The following is an 18453-nucleotide window of genomic DNA, read 5'->3' on the forward strand; positions in this document are numbered from 1 at the left end:
GCGCCACCGTGCTCGCAAGCGGCGCACTGTAACGGGATCGCAACCCTCGGCGCCGTGCCCGCACCGCGCTCAGCCAGTGAGCGGGAACCGGTCTCCACATGGGATCTGAACCCTTGGTGGGAGCGCCACCGTGCTCGCAAGCGGCGCACTGTAACGGGATCGCAACCCTCGGCGCCGTGCCCGCACCGCGCTCAGCCAGTGAGCGGGAACCGGTCTCCACATGGGATCTGAACCCTTGGTGGGAGCGCCACCGTGCTCGCAAGCGGCGCACTCTCCAGTGCGCCACTGGGGCGGCCCATAAATATAATTTTTTTTAATTCCCAAAATAAAATTGATAGAAGGATGACTTGGTGAAGACCCTTTGGGGGACAAAATTTTACCACATTGTCAAAACATTGCATGTATATACAATGTGTGACCCTACAACCCCACTCACAGGATTGTATTACATAGATCAGCACAGGATAGCATGTACAGAGGTGTTCATGCCTTCCTTGTTGGGAACAGCAAACTATTAGAACCAACAGAATATCCACTGACATAGTTCTGGTATGGTTAAATAAACCATGGTCTCTCCTTACAGTGAATTACTAGCAAGTGCTCAAAAGCATGAAGTTCCATAAGGGCTGATTTAGAAATGTATTATTAGATGGAAAGTTGCAAAGCATAACATATAACATAGTCCCATTTTAGTAGAATACAGATGACAAGTACATGGACAAATGTTTGGAAGCATGGGCACCAAGTTGTCCATAGTGACAACCTCTGGGAGATGGATTGGAGAGGCTAGGAGGCGGGAACACTTCAGTATTTATTTTATGTACTCTTCTGTTGTTTGAATGGATCTCAGTGAACAAACATAACTTTGGGGGTGGGGGGTGGATGGGCAGCTGGCCAGTGCAAGGATCTGAACCCATGACCTTGGTGTTGCCAGCACCACGTTCTCCCAAGTGAGCTAAATGGCCAGCCAAATGTAACTTTTTCTTTCTTTTTTAAAAGATGACTGGTAAGGGGCTCTTAACCCTTAACTTGGTGTTGTCAACACCACGTTCTCCCAAGTGAGCTAATCGGCCATCCCTATATAGGGATCTGAATGCGTGGCCTTGGTGTTATCAGCACTGCACTCTCCCAAGTGAGCCACAGGCCGGCCCCCAAATGTAACTTTTTAAAACACCCAATAAAGACATTTAAAATAAGAAAAACTAGAGCATACAGTAAGCAAAGAGAAGGTACCCACATCCAACATCCATCCAAGCTGAGACCTGAGCTGGTGAGCCTGAGGCATTCATCTTCCAGATTTTGGCTCACAGCATTGAAGGGTTGGTCTGAGTCTTAGGCAACCCCCATTAAGCCCCTTCTCTTTACACCTGAAGACTCAGAGTTTAGAGAGTACTTGAGACCAGGGTTGGACTGTACTTTTCTCATGTCACCCAGGCCAGAGCCCCAGGGCCCCTGTCTAGGTATAGCCTCCCTGGGCAGGTGACCTCTCACCTGGCCATTTTCCTCTCTTTTCTTTGTCTCTTCCCGTCCCTGCTTCTGCTTTCCCTTCACTGATGACCTCTTACACTAGTATACACTTTAGCCTGATTGTATGGCAAGCTATTTATGGTCAAGTCAGTAACCATCCACACAAGAACAGATAACCCCTGTTTCACAAGCCCTGCTCCAGGAGGTCGTGTCAGAACTTGCTTGGGTGGGTGATAATGTACACCTTTTCTTGGACTTACTCAGCAATTTCTTGGGCCTGGTTTCTGAGGTAGAGCCAGTGCCTATGCCCGTACCTGGTGCCTTTTAAGGTGGCCTCAGCATAGGCAAATGTCAGCCATCCAGGACCCTTGAATATTATGACTTTCTGGATGACGACTGTTTCTTGATGGCAGAGAGAGAAATGCCTCAACACCTTATTTTAAACATCTTACATAAAACCCTTCTGGAGTATATTAGTCTGACTTCCCTGCTTTCTTAAGTGGCACACACTGAACATAGCAGAGTCTCTTCTGCATTAGGGCTGTTAGACTTGAAATGAGGTGGAACAGAGCCACTGTCCCTGAGGGCTCAGATCTGCCTTCTATAGTCTTGCCCCTGGCTCCCTATCAGGACACCCCCTCACCTTTCTTGCTGTGGTCGGGGTGACTGCTACAGCACCCCAGGCTCCTTTTCTAACTTGTAGCTGCTGTTGTGCTTTTGGCTTAGCAGTCAGACACACTCCAGCTTGTTAGGAGTGTCTGCATCAAGAATGAACAGGTGCAAGGACATGATGCGATGGTCTCTTTTGTAAGTCATCTGTGACTGCTCGGCCCTAGGGCCTCTCTGGGTTGCCAGGACCTTTCTTGAGTTCTGTGTGGGGCCAGGCATCAGGCAAACCATGGCTCCCTTTCTGGCCAGCTGTGTTGATGCTGAGCATGTGTTTGCCCACCTGTAAAATGAAACATAAATCATTTATTTGCAAGTTTTTAGGATTCAACAGCACCGTCTTAGTGACGGTAGGTGCTCAAATATTTATATGATTGGATGAGTGACAACTCTTTATTGGTACTGTAAGGGTACAAGGCTTTGGGGTTTGGGGGAGGAAAAGCTGAGGTCTCCATCCTGGAGGGGTGTACTGTGTCACAGATTGTCCTGTTTCTGAGTTATTCAGCACTTGCTTTTATTAGGCACACACTAGGCAGTAGAGACAAAGAGTTTGAAAGCTGGATAAAGAGAAGTAGGCACTTGGGAGGGTCTGGCTAAGCTGGGGAACAAGAGTGTAGAGGGCCGAGGATGCCCTGGCTTCCTCCACATCCTCTTCACCCTAGCCCCTCAGAAGACTTTGTCTTCACTGATTCAAGGCAGACCAGTTCCTTGTGACCAGACTCAGGCACACCTGGTCTCTGTTTTGGCTTTCCCAGGCTCCTGACCACCTTGGGCCTGTGCATGTTTTTGACACATTCCTGCATGGCTCTTCAGGTGTCTGCAGCTCCACTCCCCCATGTATTAATGGCCGGAGGAGATAGAGACCAAGGGTCTGAGGTGGTGATTAAAGAGGAGAGATGTGTTGAGATTGAACTGGATCTGGAGCACATTCTTCCCAGAGGAGCTGGGCACTTCACAGTTGACAGTGCCATCCTTACTTTGGCCACAAGGGGGCGCACCAGGATCACTGTGCTTCTGGAGAGCTTGGGAAGGGGGTGTGACTGGACCTGTGAGTCAGCCAAGCTGCCTCTTCTCTGCTCCTCTACATAGCACCAGCCCATGGCTGCTGTCCCTTAGGACTGTGCCGTGGGTACTACTTCCCTCATTCAAGTCCCAATTGGCCTTCTCCAGTTAGCTAGGGCTCGAGGCTTAGTGTCTCCTGTCTGTTCGTCTCTTCCTGCCATCTCCCTGTACCCCAGCTTCCTGGGTTGGGAAGAGAAAGGCCAGGAGACATTTCCTGATGCTGTTTGCCCTGGTGCGTGATGCAGTCTGCTCCAGCCTTGAACACCAGGCTGTCTTCATTTACCCTCACCTGGGTCATGCTAGCAGCTCTCAGAGTTGGAGTAGCAGCTACTACATAGTGTGCTAGCTATGAACTAGCTATGAGGTCTTGGGGGCTCCAGATAGGAGCTTGGGGTTACCTAGGGGTCAGGGCCATGCTTTTCAGGCCTCCAGAAGCATGCCCTTCCCCAAGTGGTCCCCACTCTTGTCCTGCCATTCTGGTCCCTCCAGGAGAGAGAACATTCAACCTCACAACAGACTCCTCTCCTCTCAACTTCCTTTGACACTCTGAGGGACATGTAGGAGCATGTGTGGCACATACAGGTATATGTGTGCAGGGTGATTCTGGGAGAGGCCCAAACCAGGCACCCAAACTCCATGTAAGCACTGTAGGTCCACACAGTCTTGATGGGAATGGGATTGTTATCAGGTGATCCACAACTCTCCTCCTCTACCCTGTACTCCAATTTGGGGGGCTTTCCATTGGCCTTCCTGTCATCTGCCTTATCCAACACCTACTCCTTGTCTGATTTTTTTTTTTTTTTAAAGTCTATCCAACACTGGAATGATGGCCTTCCTTCTCTTTTAGAGGCTAGAAAAGCAAGGCCTTGAAGAGCCACTTAGTAGGCTCAGGTGCTATCACATAGCCTGGACACTTGCCCTACCTGTCTTCACCCAGCACCCTGCAGCTCTTCTGCAGGGCTGTGAAGTAGTGCTCCGGGGGCGGGGTGGGGCTGCCCCTGAATGAATGTGGGTGTCCTGAGGACAGCCAGGCAGACTTGTGGCAAGGGAAAGAGGTGGGGGTGAGGGGACAACCTTGACTGCGTGCTGGGCACTGCTTTCCTGGTGAACTCTGGCCTGGTCTTGAATACTTGCCTGGACCTTGTCCTCCCTTGGACACTCAGGCAATGTTTTTGGGCCTTGACCTCAGCTGAGGCTTCATGTTTGGCTGTCAGACGGGGCTTTCCCCTCTGAGGAGTCATCCATGGTGTTCTTGCTGCTGCATCTCAGCCTTTACTTCTGCTCCTGCTCCTACTCTGATGGCTACTCAGAGGCTCCACAGCCCCAGGGCCTCTCCTGCACCTGCCATCAGTTCCACTAAAGCTGCTCCACAGGTACCCAAGCCTCATGGGCTGGGCTTGCAGGGAGTCAATGTGATCTGGCCCTAACCAAGTCACATCAGTGTCAGAGCTGGTCAGGCCCCTGGAGGTAACCTTATTTAACTCTCTTATTTTATCTGGAAAATTGGGTCCCAGGTGAGGTCTAAGGGCTTACTTATGGTCTCCTTTCACCTGTTTTGGCTCCTTGTGTCCAATCACTCTACAGTCTTTGTTTTTTTTTCCCTTCGTTTATGCTTTCATATGTTCATTCAAGGATGCCTAGACTGTACCTCTGTGTACCTGACCCCCAACTCAGGAAGGAGTGATCAGAGGAGAGAGGGCCTGCTTCTGTGGTGCTTGCTGTTCCCTCAGCCCTTGCCACATGGGATCGAGTTTGGAGCTTAAAGGGTTTGGAGTCAAGGAATACAGATGAGCTACAACCCAAGACCTGGCACACAGGGCTCTGAGGCTGTCAGGTCATGGGTTGCAGCTCACTTGTTTTCCCCTACCCCAAACCCTATAAGTGTAACCATCATTTGGACTAGCTTCTGCTATGAGGCTCCCCAGATGACTGTCTCCCTCCTGGGGCCATCCCAGGTGCACAGTACTTACGCTCACTCTGGCTTGTTACTGCTGCACCTGCACGTGTCCTGCCAGGCATTTGAGCAGGATGGCAGAGGGGAGCGCTGAAAGGCAGGGTGGGTTAGGGGTCCTGGGGGTGCTGTGCAGGACCAGCCTAGAATTTACTATTCCTGCCACTTTCCTGCCTGGCCCAAGCCTCTTGGCTCTGCCAGGCATGGGTAGGGGATGGAGCAATTCTGTTCCTGGCCTGGCTGCTCTGTCCACTTTCCATGAGCTGTAGGGAATGGGGCTTCATGCTGAGAGCCGAGTGGCTTCACAGCTCCCAATGAGACTTGATCCTGTGATCCCATCCTTAGTGCCTAGGTCAAAGCAAAATGAGTATTTCCTACTTCCTCCTTTGGGCCGGCTCTAGGCACTGTGGAACTGGTAGGATGCTCCAGCCAGGATTCAACCTGACCTGGCTTAGTCTCACTGAAAACAGCAACCTCTGGGGATCCCTAGAATTGCCCTCCACCCCATCCCAGTGAGCCCCAGCTTTCCTTCATGTCCTTTTTCCGGAAGTCTGTGCCAGTAGAACAGAAGCCTGCGTTAAGGACTGACAGGATTGCTTAGCTAGTACCGTCCAGCAGAGCCAGGAGCTAGACATGGACAGGGTCCAACTTTTATGTACAACTCACTGCCACAGCTGACCTTCCCTGGGCTGCCTGGAACCTGGCCAGGCCAGACCACTTTACCTCTCTTACTCACATCCAGGCAAACTCATATCTGGGAAAATGAAATAGGCGCTTCCTCACAGTCCTGGATTCATTCCAACTTGCAGGTTCTATAACTGCGGTGGCAACCTGGAGAAGAGTTTGCTCAAGGTCAAAGTTCAGGGCAGCGGCAGAGGAGGGTGTGGCTCCTACCTTCCATGGAGAGGCTGGGTCGCCTGATTTTCAGGCCGGGCTGCGGCCGGGGAACATAGGGAAGCTGCCCTGTAAGCCCTGTGTCCCCTGAGACATGTCAGTCCCATGGAGCCTTAGGGCCTGGGTGGGAATGGCCTGTTGAGGGGCTGTCCTGGTGGATCTCCTCTGGGTCAGAGGAGAGCTTCTTGGAACTTGCCCTGGGTGCAGCAGTAACCAGTTCTGCCCCTCCCTTTGGCACATGGGATTGTCACCTGCCTGGCACCCTCCTGACTGTGCATGAGTTGACTTCCTCATGGGATGTGAGCGATGCTTTTATTCTCCCAGTCACAGGGATAAGGTGTTCCTGAGAGTATGAGGGTAATTAAATGTGGCTGTGCCGTTCGCTACCTGCCATCTGTCCCGGACTAGGGAGTGAGGTGGTAAATCCGGGCAGACATCCTACTGGCTCCTGGTCATGGGGGGTGAACCTCCCTTTTGATCTGTGTATCTGATGTAGCTGGTGGGTTGTGCCATTGTCCCCTAGTGTCAACAGGGCTACTTCTGTGGATCAGCCCCGTCCCCCTGCTACAAATGCCTCACCTCACTAAAAGGCCTCCAGCATGAAACAAATGAGGGTCCAGGGACCATGGAAGGAAAACTTACTGTCCTTTCCTGCAGGGGCTGTCTTGCACCAGCTGAAACCCAGTAACTTGCATGTGGCTGTGCCAGCAATAGACTCCAGGTTCTTCCCGAGACTGCTGGCCCGACAGCCTGGGGGCTTCCCATGGAGCAAGAGCTCCTCTGGGCTACACTACCTTCTGCCTGCTCCTGAGACCCTAGATCTATGGTGTAGGGTATGGTGGGTCGTATAGAGTTGGGTCTTATCCAGGTCCCTGGGGCTGCCCAGAGCTCTTTGTGATCTTGCAGGTAGGTAAGGTGAGACGTGGGCTTGGGGACAGGAGTCCTGGATCTTGAGCCAGCCCTGTTCTTCCTTTCCCCAGGAGATAGCAGTTTGGGACCTGTGTGGATGCATACCAGTGCTGCATAAGGTTCCCTGCAGGCTTAATGACAGGGAGGAGGACATGCTACAGCCCCTGGGGAAGGGTTGGGACAGACCATGGAGAGGAGGGACATGGGGCATTCTGTGGAGGAGTAGGACAGCCTGGAGTTGAGAACACAGGCCACTGTGCCAGGAAGCTCTCGGTGGGAGTCTGTCTGCCAGAAGAGATGGCATATGGCATGCTATGCTCAGTTCTCTCTGTATACCACTACTTCTGTTCCGTATCGGTGTGGGTGTCCTTGGAAGCTGGAACTGCAGGGCCTTTCACAAGGCAACCAACCAGGATCCTGAGTCCAGAGAGATTCTACAAGCTGCTCAGGGCCAGGCTATGGGACATAATTCAAACCCAGGTTCTTGTGGCTCTAAAGCCCAGATTCTCTCCCCTGCCCCACTCAGCTGCCTAAGGAGTGATATCTTGAAACCAGTGATCTGGCAAAATGGGTCTGCAGAAGGGGGCTGGGTCTATGGCACAGATTAGCTGATGGATGATAGGTGGGCCTGTACTGGCTAGAGAAAGGGCCATAGACATCCCTGTTAGAGGTACTGGTGCCAAGGCTCTGGAATGGGAATGGCAGGTGGCATGTGGGGAAGGGGAAAAAGAGCTGGCATTTGATAGGAAGAGTTGGAACTCAGAGTTAATCAGTCATTTGGTGTTAACATGATGTTTGCAGGGAGCCTGTGCTGGGACATGGCAGAGGCCTGGGGGCTGAAGAGGACACTCAGTCTCAGCTGCAGGCCCCAGGTAAACCCAGGGTTAATGATTTCCATGCTGTGGCTCCCACACTGAGAGTTCCAGATGTGTTGCTCTGATTTTGCAGACCCAGCCAGCCAGTGTGCGCATCTGCTTTGGAGCTGATGTGAAAAAGAGGTCTCCTCCCCACCCCCCAAGCCTAGGGAGGAGGCTCAGGCCCAGCACATTCACTGAGGAGGGGCAGGGCAGCTCTGGCCCTGTTGGACCACCAGCCTGGCCATCTGTCCATCTGAGTTTTCCTGCTTTGAACTGCTGGAAGTCATAGGATTGGAGGTGGAGCCCAGGTTCAGTCCATTCCAAGCAGATCCCTCACCTGCGCCTAGAAGAGTGGTAGAACAGGCTCCAAGGCCCTGCCACCATTGCAGGGAATGGCAGGGTGGGCACATTAGGCTCTAGGGAGCATGTTCTCACATCTGGCTTCATTCAATGCACTTCAATTCCTGAAAACCCCTGAGCTCCCCAGGAGAGTGTCGTTAAGTGACCTCTGGAAAAGCAGAAGTGAAGTCTGGGAACACACTGTCCTTTCACACTCTGCCGTGGCCAGCTGGCCAGCAGGACCCCTTTGTGGGCCATGAGGCCATGGGTGAGTCTAGAGCAGGGACTGCCTCGCATGGTGTGCTGGGCCAGGGGCTGCGTCCATGCCTGTTGGGCCCCTGGGGTGTGTGGGACCAATCCCTGGCATGGGCCAGGACTCTCCTTCTTTTCTCCCTGGAGAGGAACTGCAGAGGCCTGGGGTCTGGAGAGGCCATGTGCTACCTGCCAATGGGAGCTCTGGAAGGGCTGAGAGATCCCTTTCAGGATTGGCAGGATCTGGAAATGGTTTCAGGACAGAAAGCACTGTTAGGCTGGGGGTCTCCATTCCTCCCTACTAATCAGGGGTTAGGGTGGTAAGAGTGCCAGCTGGGGCCAGCTGCTGAGGGGTCTAGCCTAGGGGATAGCAGATTAAGAGTAGGCAGAGGATGATGGGGGACAGGTGGAAGCTATGGGGCCTGCTTGAGTCTGGTGCAGCCTGCCAAACACTGGGAGGAACACCCATGCCGGGTGGGTATCGGGCTGAGGCAATGGCCTTTGACACAGGTGACCTCAAGGTGGACAGTGCTGCCCCGTGGAAGAGGGAGGGCGGGGCTCTCACTTTCCAAGCTGGGGGTGTGTCTTCGTAACACAGCTTCTTGAGCTGGGCCTGAGGAAGCAGCCCTGTTTCCTGCACTTCAAGTATGTCTCTCTAGGGCAGGCTGTGGACTTCCCTGGAGCACCTGCTAAGAGCACAGCTCACAGGAAGGGGGCTCCAGCCAGAGAATAGTCCTGTCAGACTAAAGAGTCAAGGGCTGGGGCAATGCTAGAGCTGAGGGCATGGGGCCTCACAGGGGAGGAGGCAGAACTCTAGCTCCAGGGCCTCAGGGGCCGCTGGGTAAAGGTGATGACAACGTTGGAGTTGGAGGACTTCACTCTGCTGATGGTGTGGAAAGTGGACTTGGGAGCCAAGATGCAGGACAGGAGGCCTGGGTGGCAACAGGAGATGGAGTTGGGGGAATGCCAGCTCATCAGGGACAAGAACATTGGAAGCAGAAGAGGTATAAGAAGGGTTGGGGAGGGGTGCTGAGAAGCAAGCCCAAGACCCCGAGGGAAGGCTGGAGATACTGGGAGACTGAGTAGATAGGCTTTCTCTGAGGTGAGCTTTAGGTCAGACTGCAGAGAGAACTTCCTGATAGCAACAGCATCTTGAACATGAGAAATCAGCCTCTGAGGAAGTCTTTTGCTGTGAGAGATCCCAAGCTGACCAGATATTCCTGGTGCTGGGCCACGGGTGGGAGGATTTGGGGTAGACAGCTGGGCTTGTGGGTAGACCAGAGTGATCCCCTGAGTCTATATTAACCAGAACTTTGCTCATGTCTCGGCCTGGGCATGTCTGGACCTCTCAGGGGCTGTCGCCGAGGCTGTGAGGCTGCTGAGCCCAAGGCCCAGAGCAGAACTAGCCCGTGCCTTCCCAGAGCCCCTGCACTCTTTGGCTACCCTTGGGGGCTGTGCCAGGGCTACGTGGCTGCATCTCCCATGAAGCTCTCTACAACTTCCAGGCCTCTCCTCCTGTGCTCAGATCCTGCCCCCAGTCACATCCCCTCCTCTGTGTCCCTCAGAGAGAGCAGGAAGCTGGGGTGGAGGGGGCATCCTAACCGGCCATGTCCTAGCCCTGGTTAGGACTGTCTCAAGGGGTTGGGGCTACCAGCCACTGAGTCTGGGCACCAGGTTTTCCCAACAGGGTCAGAGCTGGTTTAGAAGCCCTGTGTGGTCCCCTTGTGGGCGAGCCAAGGGATCAGTTAGCCTGCCTCCCTCCAAGTTGTCTTCTTGGCTGGCAGTCTGTCCCCTTTCTCTGGGTCACAGAGAGATGTGGGACTTGGCCAGGGAAAGTGATCTGGAACGGCCCTTTGACATTGTCCCTGGGGGCTTTTAAAAATGAGTTTCCTGGTAAGGAAGACTCCTCAGTTCTTGGGCAGGATTCTCAGTAGATTCTCCAGGGTTTGCTCTGAGCCGACAAACGCCAGCAGAAACCACCCGGCCGCCTGCATTCCAACAGTTCTTGGAGCCATGGCTTCCCCAGATGCAGTGTCAGCAGAATGCAGCAGCCAAGGCACAGGAGTGTTTGCTCTGAGGCCTGTGCTACGCCCCAGGGTGGGGGCGTGTAAAGGAGAGCCCACCCCTCAGCTCTGCCCTCCTCACTCACACGCACACATCCTTAGTTTCTCTAGGAAAGGCTGATACCACAAGTGTTGCCAGGAGGACTTGTCACTGAGCCGTGACAGTCCAACTTCATGACTGTGAGGTGGGCAGAGAGTGTCCAGTCTGCCCCTGAGGGCAGGGAGAGGGCATTCCTGGCCTTTCCCACTGCTCTGCTTGACAGCTCTTCTGGAACTAAAGTCTGTCTGAGTAGCTGAGTCCATCTGAAAGGCCTGTCCTGGACCAAGGGCTGTGGGCAAATGTGGACAAGGAGGTGCAGAGTGGGGGAGGAGAGGAGACCAAAGTTGGGGACGGACAGAATCTAGGAGGCCTGGTCTACATCCCAGACAAGTTTCATGTTCCATGTGATTTCTTGCTTCTGAGTTTGTGGAATGGGCATGGCCAGTAGGTCCAGCACACAGGGTCCTGCTCCTGGCATGGGGATGAGTACACTGCACAACCTGTGTGTTTCTAGTTAGAATGGGTCTGTGAGTCTGGGTTGCCCTGCTCGTGTTGGGTGAGGACTCCCACCTGAACAGTGTCAGGTGTTGCATGGAGAGTCACTGTGGGCTGAAGAGGAGAGAGGGCACTTGGCAGTGGGGAAGTTACTGAGCTAGTCTTCCCAAGGACAGAAGCCATGTGGAGCAAGGGTGGAGGCTGGAGCAGAGGAAGTTTCACACTTCTGGAGAGCTTATGAGGACCTTGAGTGGGAGGTGACAGTACACTCCTCTTGGGGAAAGCCTCCCAGCAGCATGTGCCAGAGTCCAGAAGGGCATTGTGTACGCGGAGACCTGGCTCCCAGCTGGATGCTTTGGAGGGTAGGGGCTAGGAGGTGAGGCTGGGGTCCAGGGTCCAGATTCACTGTCCCAGGGAATAGTGGGGCCACTGGCTGGAAGGGCTGCATCCAGAGGACTGGGTTTTGCCCTGGGACCTTACCCATACATCTGGCCTGGCCTCCAGGCCCAGGCTGTGAGCTGAAAAGGAAGAGCTCTCCTGGCCTGAGAAGGGCTCTCAGCTGGCTGCAGTGGCTGCCCGGATAAATGGACCAGTTTGGTCTGGCATCTGCTTCGCTGGACAGTCCGACCCAGAGCACCATATTCCAGCCCTGGCTCCCAGCTCTGTCTGCCCTGCAGCTTCCCCTAGTGGACATTTTGGCACTTGCTGGGCTTGGGCCAGCACCCCCTGCCCACTTTTTTCCCAAGTATCACAGTGTTTATTGGTAGATGCAAGTGTATAAAATCAGGGCATGAACATGTCTTGATAAATTAACTAGGCTTCATTTCACTACTATAATAAGAGGGACCAATTCATATTCTCATCATTTGTTTCACACCCACAAAAACTACTTCAGAGGCATTAATGATCTCTCAAAACTGATTATTTTGGGCTGGCCCCGTGGCGCACTCGGGAGAGTGCGGCGCTGGGAGCGCAGCGACACTCCCGCCGTGGGTTTGGATCCTATATAGGAATGGCCGGTGCGCTCACTGGCTGAGCGCAGTGTGGGCAACACCACACCAAGGGTTGCGATCCCCTTACCAGTCACGAAAAAGACACACACACACACAAAAAACCTGATTATTTTGTGCAGGTAAACCACATTTCTTTTAAAAAGACTTGTGCACTTGCCCCAGCTCAAGGATGAAATACAGGCAAATATATTATTAAGATAATGACCACTGACTACAGTTAAGAATTTTTCTGTAACAACCGAATGATCAATTTATTCATTCTGCAACAAGGGCTGGCCTGTGGCTCACTTGGGAGAGCGTGGTGCTGACAACACCAAGTCAGGGGTTAGGATCCTGTTACTGGTAAACTTTAAAAAAAAAAAAAATTACCGCAACAACCCAAGTATTACTGAGCAAAGCACCTTCTTTTGCCCATGCCTTATTCCAGGAGTAGCTGGGGCTTGGCCAGACTGTGGTGGGGATGGGGGAGAATAGAGCCCCCGTAAGGGCTCATTGCGGACATAGGCGAGTGCATACATCTCCTGGGCAAAAAGGCAGCGGGGGCCGTGGGGGAGAACAGGAGGGTGGTGGCTTCTCCCTGCCCCACCTTGCCCTCTCCTCTACCCCCTTCTGGCTAGCCATGGGAAAAAGTAGATGTGAATGGTAGAGCAATGGTGAAGGCAGCAGGTTCCTCCCACAGGCCTCAGGAGGTTGAAGTCCACTCCATAAGTGCCCAGACGCCTCAGAGGACATGAGTACTACCTGCCACCTGCCCACCCAGAGATGCATGTAGGAGGCCTTCACTCCAGTGACTTGCACACCCCTCCATCCACTCCCTCCCACATACCCTCTTCCATCTCCTTTAGCACACCTGACTCAAGGCTGGGGGCATTCTTCTCTTGATGGGGTATAGCAGGAGGGGCATCACAGGGGTCCCCTAAGCCTGTAGAGAGGTTGCATGCCCCATGTCTCTTCCTCTCTAAGCAGCCCAGGACAACATGGCCCTCTGAGCCTTGAGGATACCCAGGGAGGCTTTGGTCCAGAGGGTGTGTGGAAGTGGTCACAGTGCAATCCCTTCTGTCATTCCCTGGCAGCCTCTCCAGGAGACGGAGAAGCATGCAGTTCCCAGACAGCAGAAGCCAGCCTCAGCTAGTGGACACACACACACACCCACACCCAGATCCCTTCTCAGCTCTTGTCCTTGGTACTGCCATCACTACTGTAGTGTCCCCCATATCAAAATCTGGCAGTAAATCTTGCTGTCTTTACCAGCCTTCTCCTGTCTTTCATTCATTCTGTAGTTATTTACTGAGCATGAGCACACGTACCAGAGCATCCTCTGTTCTGGACTGTAGGATGCCACAGTGATCCAGATGAAGTCTCTGTCCTCATGAAGCTAAATGTTTCCTGTGTTGGGTGGGATAAATGCTACAAAGAAAGATGACACAAGTGTAGGGACAGAGATGGGGCTGCAGGAGAGGCCTCTGAAGAGGGTAGTGTGAGGAGAGATCTGAATGAGGAGATGGAGACAGCTACTACTTTCCAGGCAAGTGAACAGGGCAGGGCCCTGAGGTGAGGCCATGGCCAGGGCTTGTGAGCATGGGGCCAGGAAGGAAGTCAGAGAAGTAAGGCAGGGATGATGGGGCATCTGACCGCTTAGGGTCCCTGGAAGGGCCTCTCATTTTGTGTGAAACAGGAGCATGAGAGGGTTTGGCTGGTGAGTATGTGATCTGCCTTGTGTTTAAAAATGTGATTCTTGGGGCTGGCCAGTTAGCTCACTTGGGAGAGCTTGGTGCTGGTAACACCAAGGTCATGGGTTCAGATCCCTTTACCAGCCAGCCACCAAAAAAAAAAAAAAAGAAAGAAAGAAAAGATTATGGCTGCTGTTTAGAGAAGAGACTGGGGCATAGGGAGCAGGGGCAAAAACTGAGAGACTGTTGGGTTGTTGCTATGATCCCACCAGGTCTCCTGTGTCCTGCCTCCCCAGGGTCCTTCTGCTCTCTCTTTCTCCTCCCTTTTCCCTCACCCTGTCCCTAAAGGCTAAGGAGAGCCCTGAGGATTGGTGTGCCTGCTTCTGGCCACTCGGAAGGGAAGCCCAGTGTTTCTTCCCAGCCAAATCCCCTCACGCCACTCATCCCCCTCTGGGCCGCTTTCCACCCACACCATCCTGCTGGCTGTTTCCTTCTTGCCTTCTTGTCCCTGCCTTTTGCTGTGGCTCAGCCTAGCACGGGCTTCTTATCCTCCCAGTCCTATTTTGGCGCTCTCTCCTCTCCATTCCCACAGCTTTTGGCATGTCCTTTATTTCACATGCCTTGCGTCTGCTTGGGGTATGTTGACTTTCCCCTCCAACCCTGAGGCCCTGGAAGGCAGGGTCCACGTCTTATTGTGCTCTAGGTTAGGGCTTCCTAAAGCTTAACATGCAGGAGGGCCTCAGAGGCTGTGGGTTGTGAATGGCACCTTGGGTTGGGTTTCCCAGGCTTCTTGTCATCTAGGGCATAATTATTCTACTTGTTCTTGGACCCTAGGGCCCAGTCTGCTGGATTGTGGCCAATGGATTTGGGGCATCTACAGGGCCTTAGCCTGGCTTCCCTGTAGTAGGCCCTGAATCCACAGGGAGATGGAAGTCAGGCATTTCAGGGGAGAGGCTGGGGCCCAGGGGTGGGGTAGGGATGGGGACTTAGCACCCTTAAGGAGGCTCCGCAAGACCAGCCCTCACTGCCCCCCAATCTTGGTTTCAGACTTAAAGCTGCACCTTCAGAGCACTGACTATGGCAACTTCCTAGCCAATGAGGCATCACCTCTGACAGTGTCAGTCATTGATGACCGGCTCAAGGAGAAGATGGTGGTGGAATTCCGCCACATGAGGAACCACGCCTATGAGCCACTCGCCAGCTTCCTGGACTTCATTACGTGAGTGTACCCTGTAGTGCCTTCCCCTCTCACTGGGCAGAATAGCTACACCTATAGGTGCTGGTCCCAGCATGGCTTAAGCCAGCTGCCTTTGTGCCTCTGTCAGCTGTCAGAGCTGATGACAACTCTGTCAGCCAGCTGTCATTGAGCACTACCTTCAGAGTCCTCCTGTTGTCATTCAACAACCCTGCACTTTCAGGACACCACCCATAAGGTGGGGTCACCAGAAACTGCTGGCTGGGAATATGGTAGGCAGGCAAGAGTGTCCCATGTAGCAAATGCTGGATGAAGCCCCTTTCCCTGTACCCCTAGTGTTACAGAGATTGGGATGGGGAGACCAGGGAAGATGGGAGTCCTTTTTTCACTCACTCTATAGCACTTACAATGAACATTCACCAGATCCCACCGCCATGCCAGAGTCAGAGGATGGACAGAGCTCTGAAGAGCCCTGTTTTTTGGCTGGGCCATTTAGACCCTCTGGCCATGTCTGAGCTGAGGCCTATTCTTCATTTGCTCTGACCATGGCCCTGGGTCTCAGGGATACTGGGGGTGGAAGGGAGGCTTAATGCCTGGCTGCCTTTCCTACTTTCCCAGGAACCATGAACAAAGGTCTGATGGACAAAGAAATGGCCCCAGCACAGGTGGTTGGCCCACACAGGTGGTGAGCAGAGGCATGGTCAGTGGCTGGTTTCTTGAGAGTGCTCAGCATTGGCGGGGTGTGAGTATATGTTGTGCAGAAATACTCCTCACACTCTTCTGGGTATTGTCTAGCTTTTACTATTCCCGATTATGGTGCTCTACTGTCCTCCTTGGGACCTGGCATACGCAGCCCACTTGTCCCAGCAGGGACAAGGTTAGTTGCCTGGCCTGACTCCCAGCCCCAGCAGGTAGCAGCCACTTGCACAACTCAAGTGAGGGCTGTAGCCAGAGGGCTCCATCTTATGGCAGAAGACACAGGCTGGGACATCTGAAGGGCTCAGGGAATCTTCCCAAGCTGGGAAGTAGGTCTCCTGGCCACAGACCTCCTTCCTTGGGGGCTTCCCTGCTGTCCTAGCCAGGCCCATATTTATACTGCCCTGGGACCCATCAAGGTATACCAACATGGATCTACTGGGGCAGGAGGCCAGAGACCGAGTGTGTCATATGCTGCCATGTTGGGAGCCATACTGCAGCACCCCTTCTGTCATTCAACACCTGGCCTGGGTCTCTGCGTTCCCTGCCCCAACACCAGAGCTGAGGACATTCCAGGAAGCAATACATTTATTGCCAGAGCCCGATCTTCACCTGCAACTTGTTTGCACAAGGCTCTTTCAACTTCCTGGTGAATGTTCTGTCCTTGCCAGCTCGGCTAGCCAAAGGAGACCTGACCCCATACCAGTGGTGAGAGGGTGGATGTCATCCATCCCACTGCCACTTGCCCACCTGCCTATGCTTCTAGCCCCTGGCCTGTATTGGTCTCAGCTTGTCAGGCCATGAAACCGAAGAGGATTCTGAGCATGACTGAGGCCGCACAGCCGCCAGCTCTTTGCTGGAGGTTGGCTGCAAGCACCAAGTGTGCTTGAAGCAGCCAAGTGCTATCTTGTGGCAGGCTGTCCGAATACACCACTTCCCCACCCCTTCCATTCATGGGTGATTGTGGCTTCTAGTCTTGTCCACTCACTCCTGCCCTCGCTCAGGACAAGCTCGGCAGCCACGTGTCAGCCCATCTGAGCCTATGGCTGCTTTTTCCATGATCTCGTCATCTGCAGTGACCTGCTCCTCCACTCCTCTGCTTCTCTGCTCTCCACTTCAGCCACCCCCACCAATGGCTGCCCAAGGCCGTGTCACCACCTGGAACTGCTCCACTGCTGAAATCACTGAATCAGGCAACCTCTCTCTGCCCACAGCCTCCAGATCCTCCAACCCTCTCTCAGTTCCTTGTGGGACACAGGTTCTGGACTCAGTAGGACACTGGGCCTTGCTTCCTCCCCTGCTGCCTCTTCTGTCTTCATTTCTCTCCCTCCCCAGCTGAAGTTCCTTGGTCCATCATTCGAACACTCTTTTGCCAACATCTGCAGCTCTCTTGGCTGCCCAACTCCTTGTCCCGCCCGCCTGGCAGCTCACCAGCCCTGGAGGAATCCCAGCAGCCTCCAGCCTGGAGCTGCCCTCCCCCTACTCCACTGCCGGCAGCAAAGCTGGGGAATCTGGCTGCTGGGGTGGGAAATGGGGAGGTCACCCCTGCTGCCAGACATGCATGCTCACGCTCAGCTAGCCTTAGCTTGTCCCTGCCCAGCAGCAGCTTGCTGTCTCTGCTCACTGCCTTGTAGCCCCCGCACCAAGAGTGGGAAGACCACCTCCCCATCTTAAACACCACTGCTTTTGCCCCCAGTCTCTGTCTGTCTGGGCAGATGGCCCACATCCTCAGCCTCCACAAAGATGATAGAAGCCAATGCACCTCCCAGCACTGTATCTGCATCCTGACCCCTGAACCCCTTGCCAGTGGCGGAAGCAACCTCCTTTTATCTTGGATCCTTCTACCAATGTTTTGAGTCCCCTCACCCTCCTCACTGGACCCTGAGTGGCCACTCATTTTTGCTTCTGTCTGTGCAGCCCTTCCCTTCCGGATTCTTCCCATTAGCACCTAAACAAGTTCAGATCTCTCACACTGTTAAAAACCCATCTTGTGGGTCCTAAACATTCACATTCACTCTCAGTTCTCTTACCTCGCCCTCATACCTTAAGCCTCCAGTCAGCTTCCAGCAGTCCCATCACTCCACCACAAGGCCCTGGCTAACATCACCCCTGACCTTCATGTGGCCAAGGTCTCCAGGACTGGCCACTCTGTAACATCCAGGTCCCCAGCCCCAGCAGTCTCCTTCCTCTCATGATGTCTTTCTCATTTAACTCCTACCTCTCTGACTGCTCTTCCTCCTCTACTCTGCCCTAACAGGTCATCCCAGGTATGAGGAGTGTTGCAGAACAGACCAGAGCCTTCCATAGGGGCCTGTGCCAGGGAGCTCCCTGGAGGCTCACAACTGGTTTCCCCGAGGAGGTGGCCGCTTGGCTGAGGGGGAAGGTGTTTAAGGGAAGAATTGGGTGAGGGGGGTTCTAAGCTGAGGGAACTGTACGTGTCCTGAGTAGCAAGTGTGTGCCCACTCTGGGAAGGAAGAAGCTGCCCTAGAAATGTCCAGAGCAATGCATCCAGAGATGAGAGTGTGGTCCTCCTGGTGGTGAAAGCCTCAGCTAGAGGCCCTGTCCTGGGTGTGAAGATTTAGGGGAACGTCATCATCACTGCTCACAGACAAAGCTGGCCCAGCTGGGGAGAGAGGTTTGGATCACCATAGAGGTCACCTTAGCTTCATCCCTCAGAGAGCCTCTTTGTTGCCTTAGGAGCTGCCCCAGGATGGCTGGAACAGGCTTCTTGAAGAAGTGAAGAATTCCCTATCAGTGAAGGTGTGAGAGACAATGTCTGGTGCTTTCGTAGATCCTGGCCAGCCTTTAGCCAACACATACAACCAGTACCTGCTCTCGGCTAGGCCCAGTGCCAGGAAGGAGATGCATGGACCCAATGGGATGG

General features: G+C 53.6%; 1 protein-coding gene across 1 annotated transcript in view; it reads left to right on the plus strand.

Moving 5' to 3' along the window:
- ATP6V0D1 (ATPase, H+ transporting, lysosomal 38kDa, V0 subunit d1) overlaps positions 1-18453 on the plus strand; it is a 37243-nt gene that overhangs the window by 8482 nt on the left and 10308 nt on the right. The window contains exon 2 of the mRNA XM_008567651.1: positions 14726-14897. Within this exon, the coding sequence (XP_008565873.1) occupies positions 14726-14897 (172 nt within the window). The remainder of the gene's footprint in view (positions 1-14725; positions 14898-18453) is intronic.

This window comes from Galeopterus variegatus, unplaced genomic scaffold (genome assembly GCF_000696425.1).
Source record: "Galeopterus variegatus unplaced genomic scaffold, G_variegatus-3.0.2 Scaffold18, whole genome shotgun sequence".
Classification (NCBI taxonomy): Eukaryota; Metazoa; Chordata; class Mammalia; order Dermoptera; family Cynocephalidae; genus Galeopterus; species Galeopterus variegatus.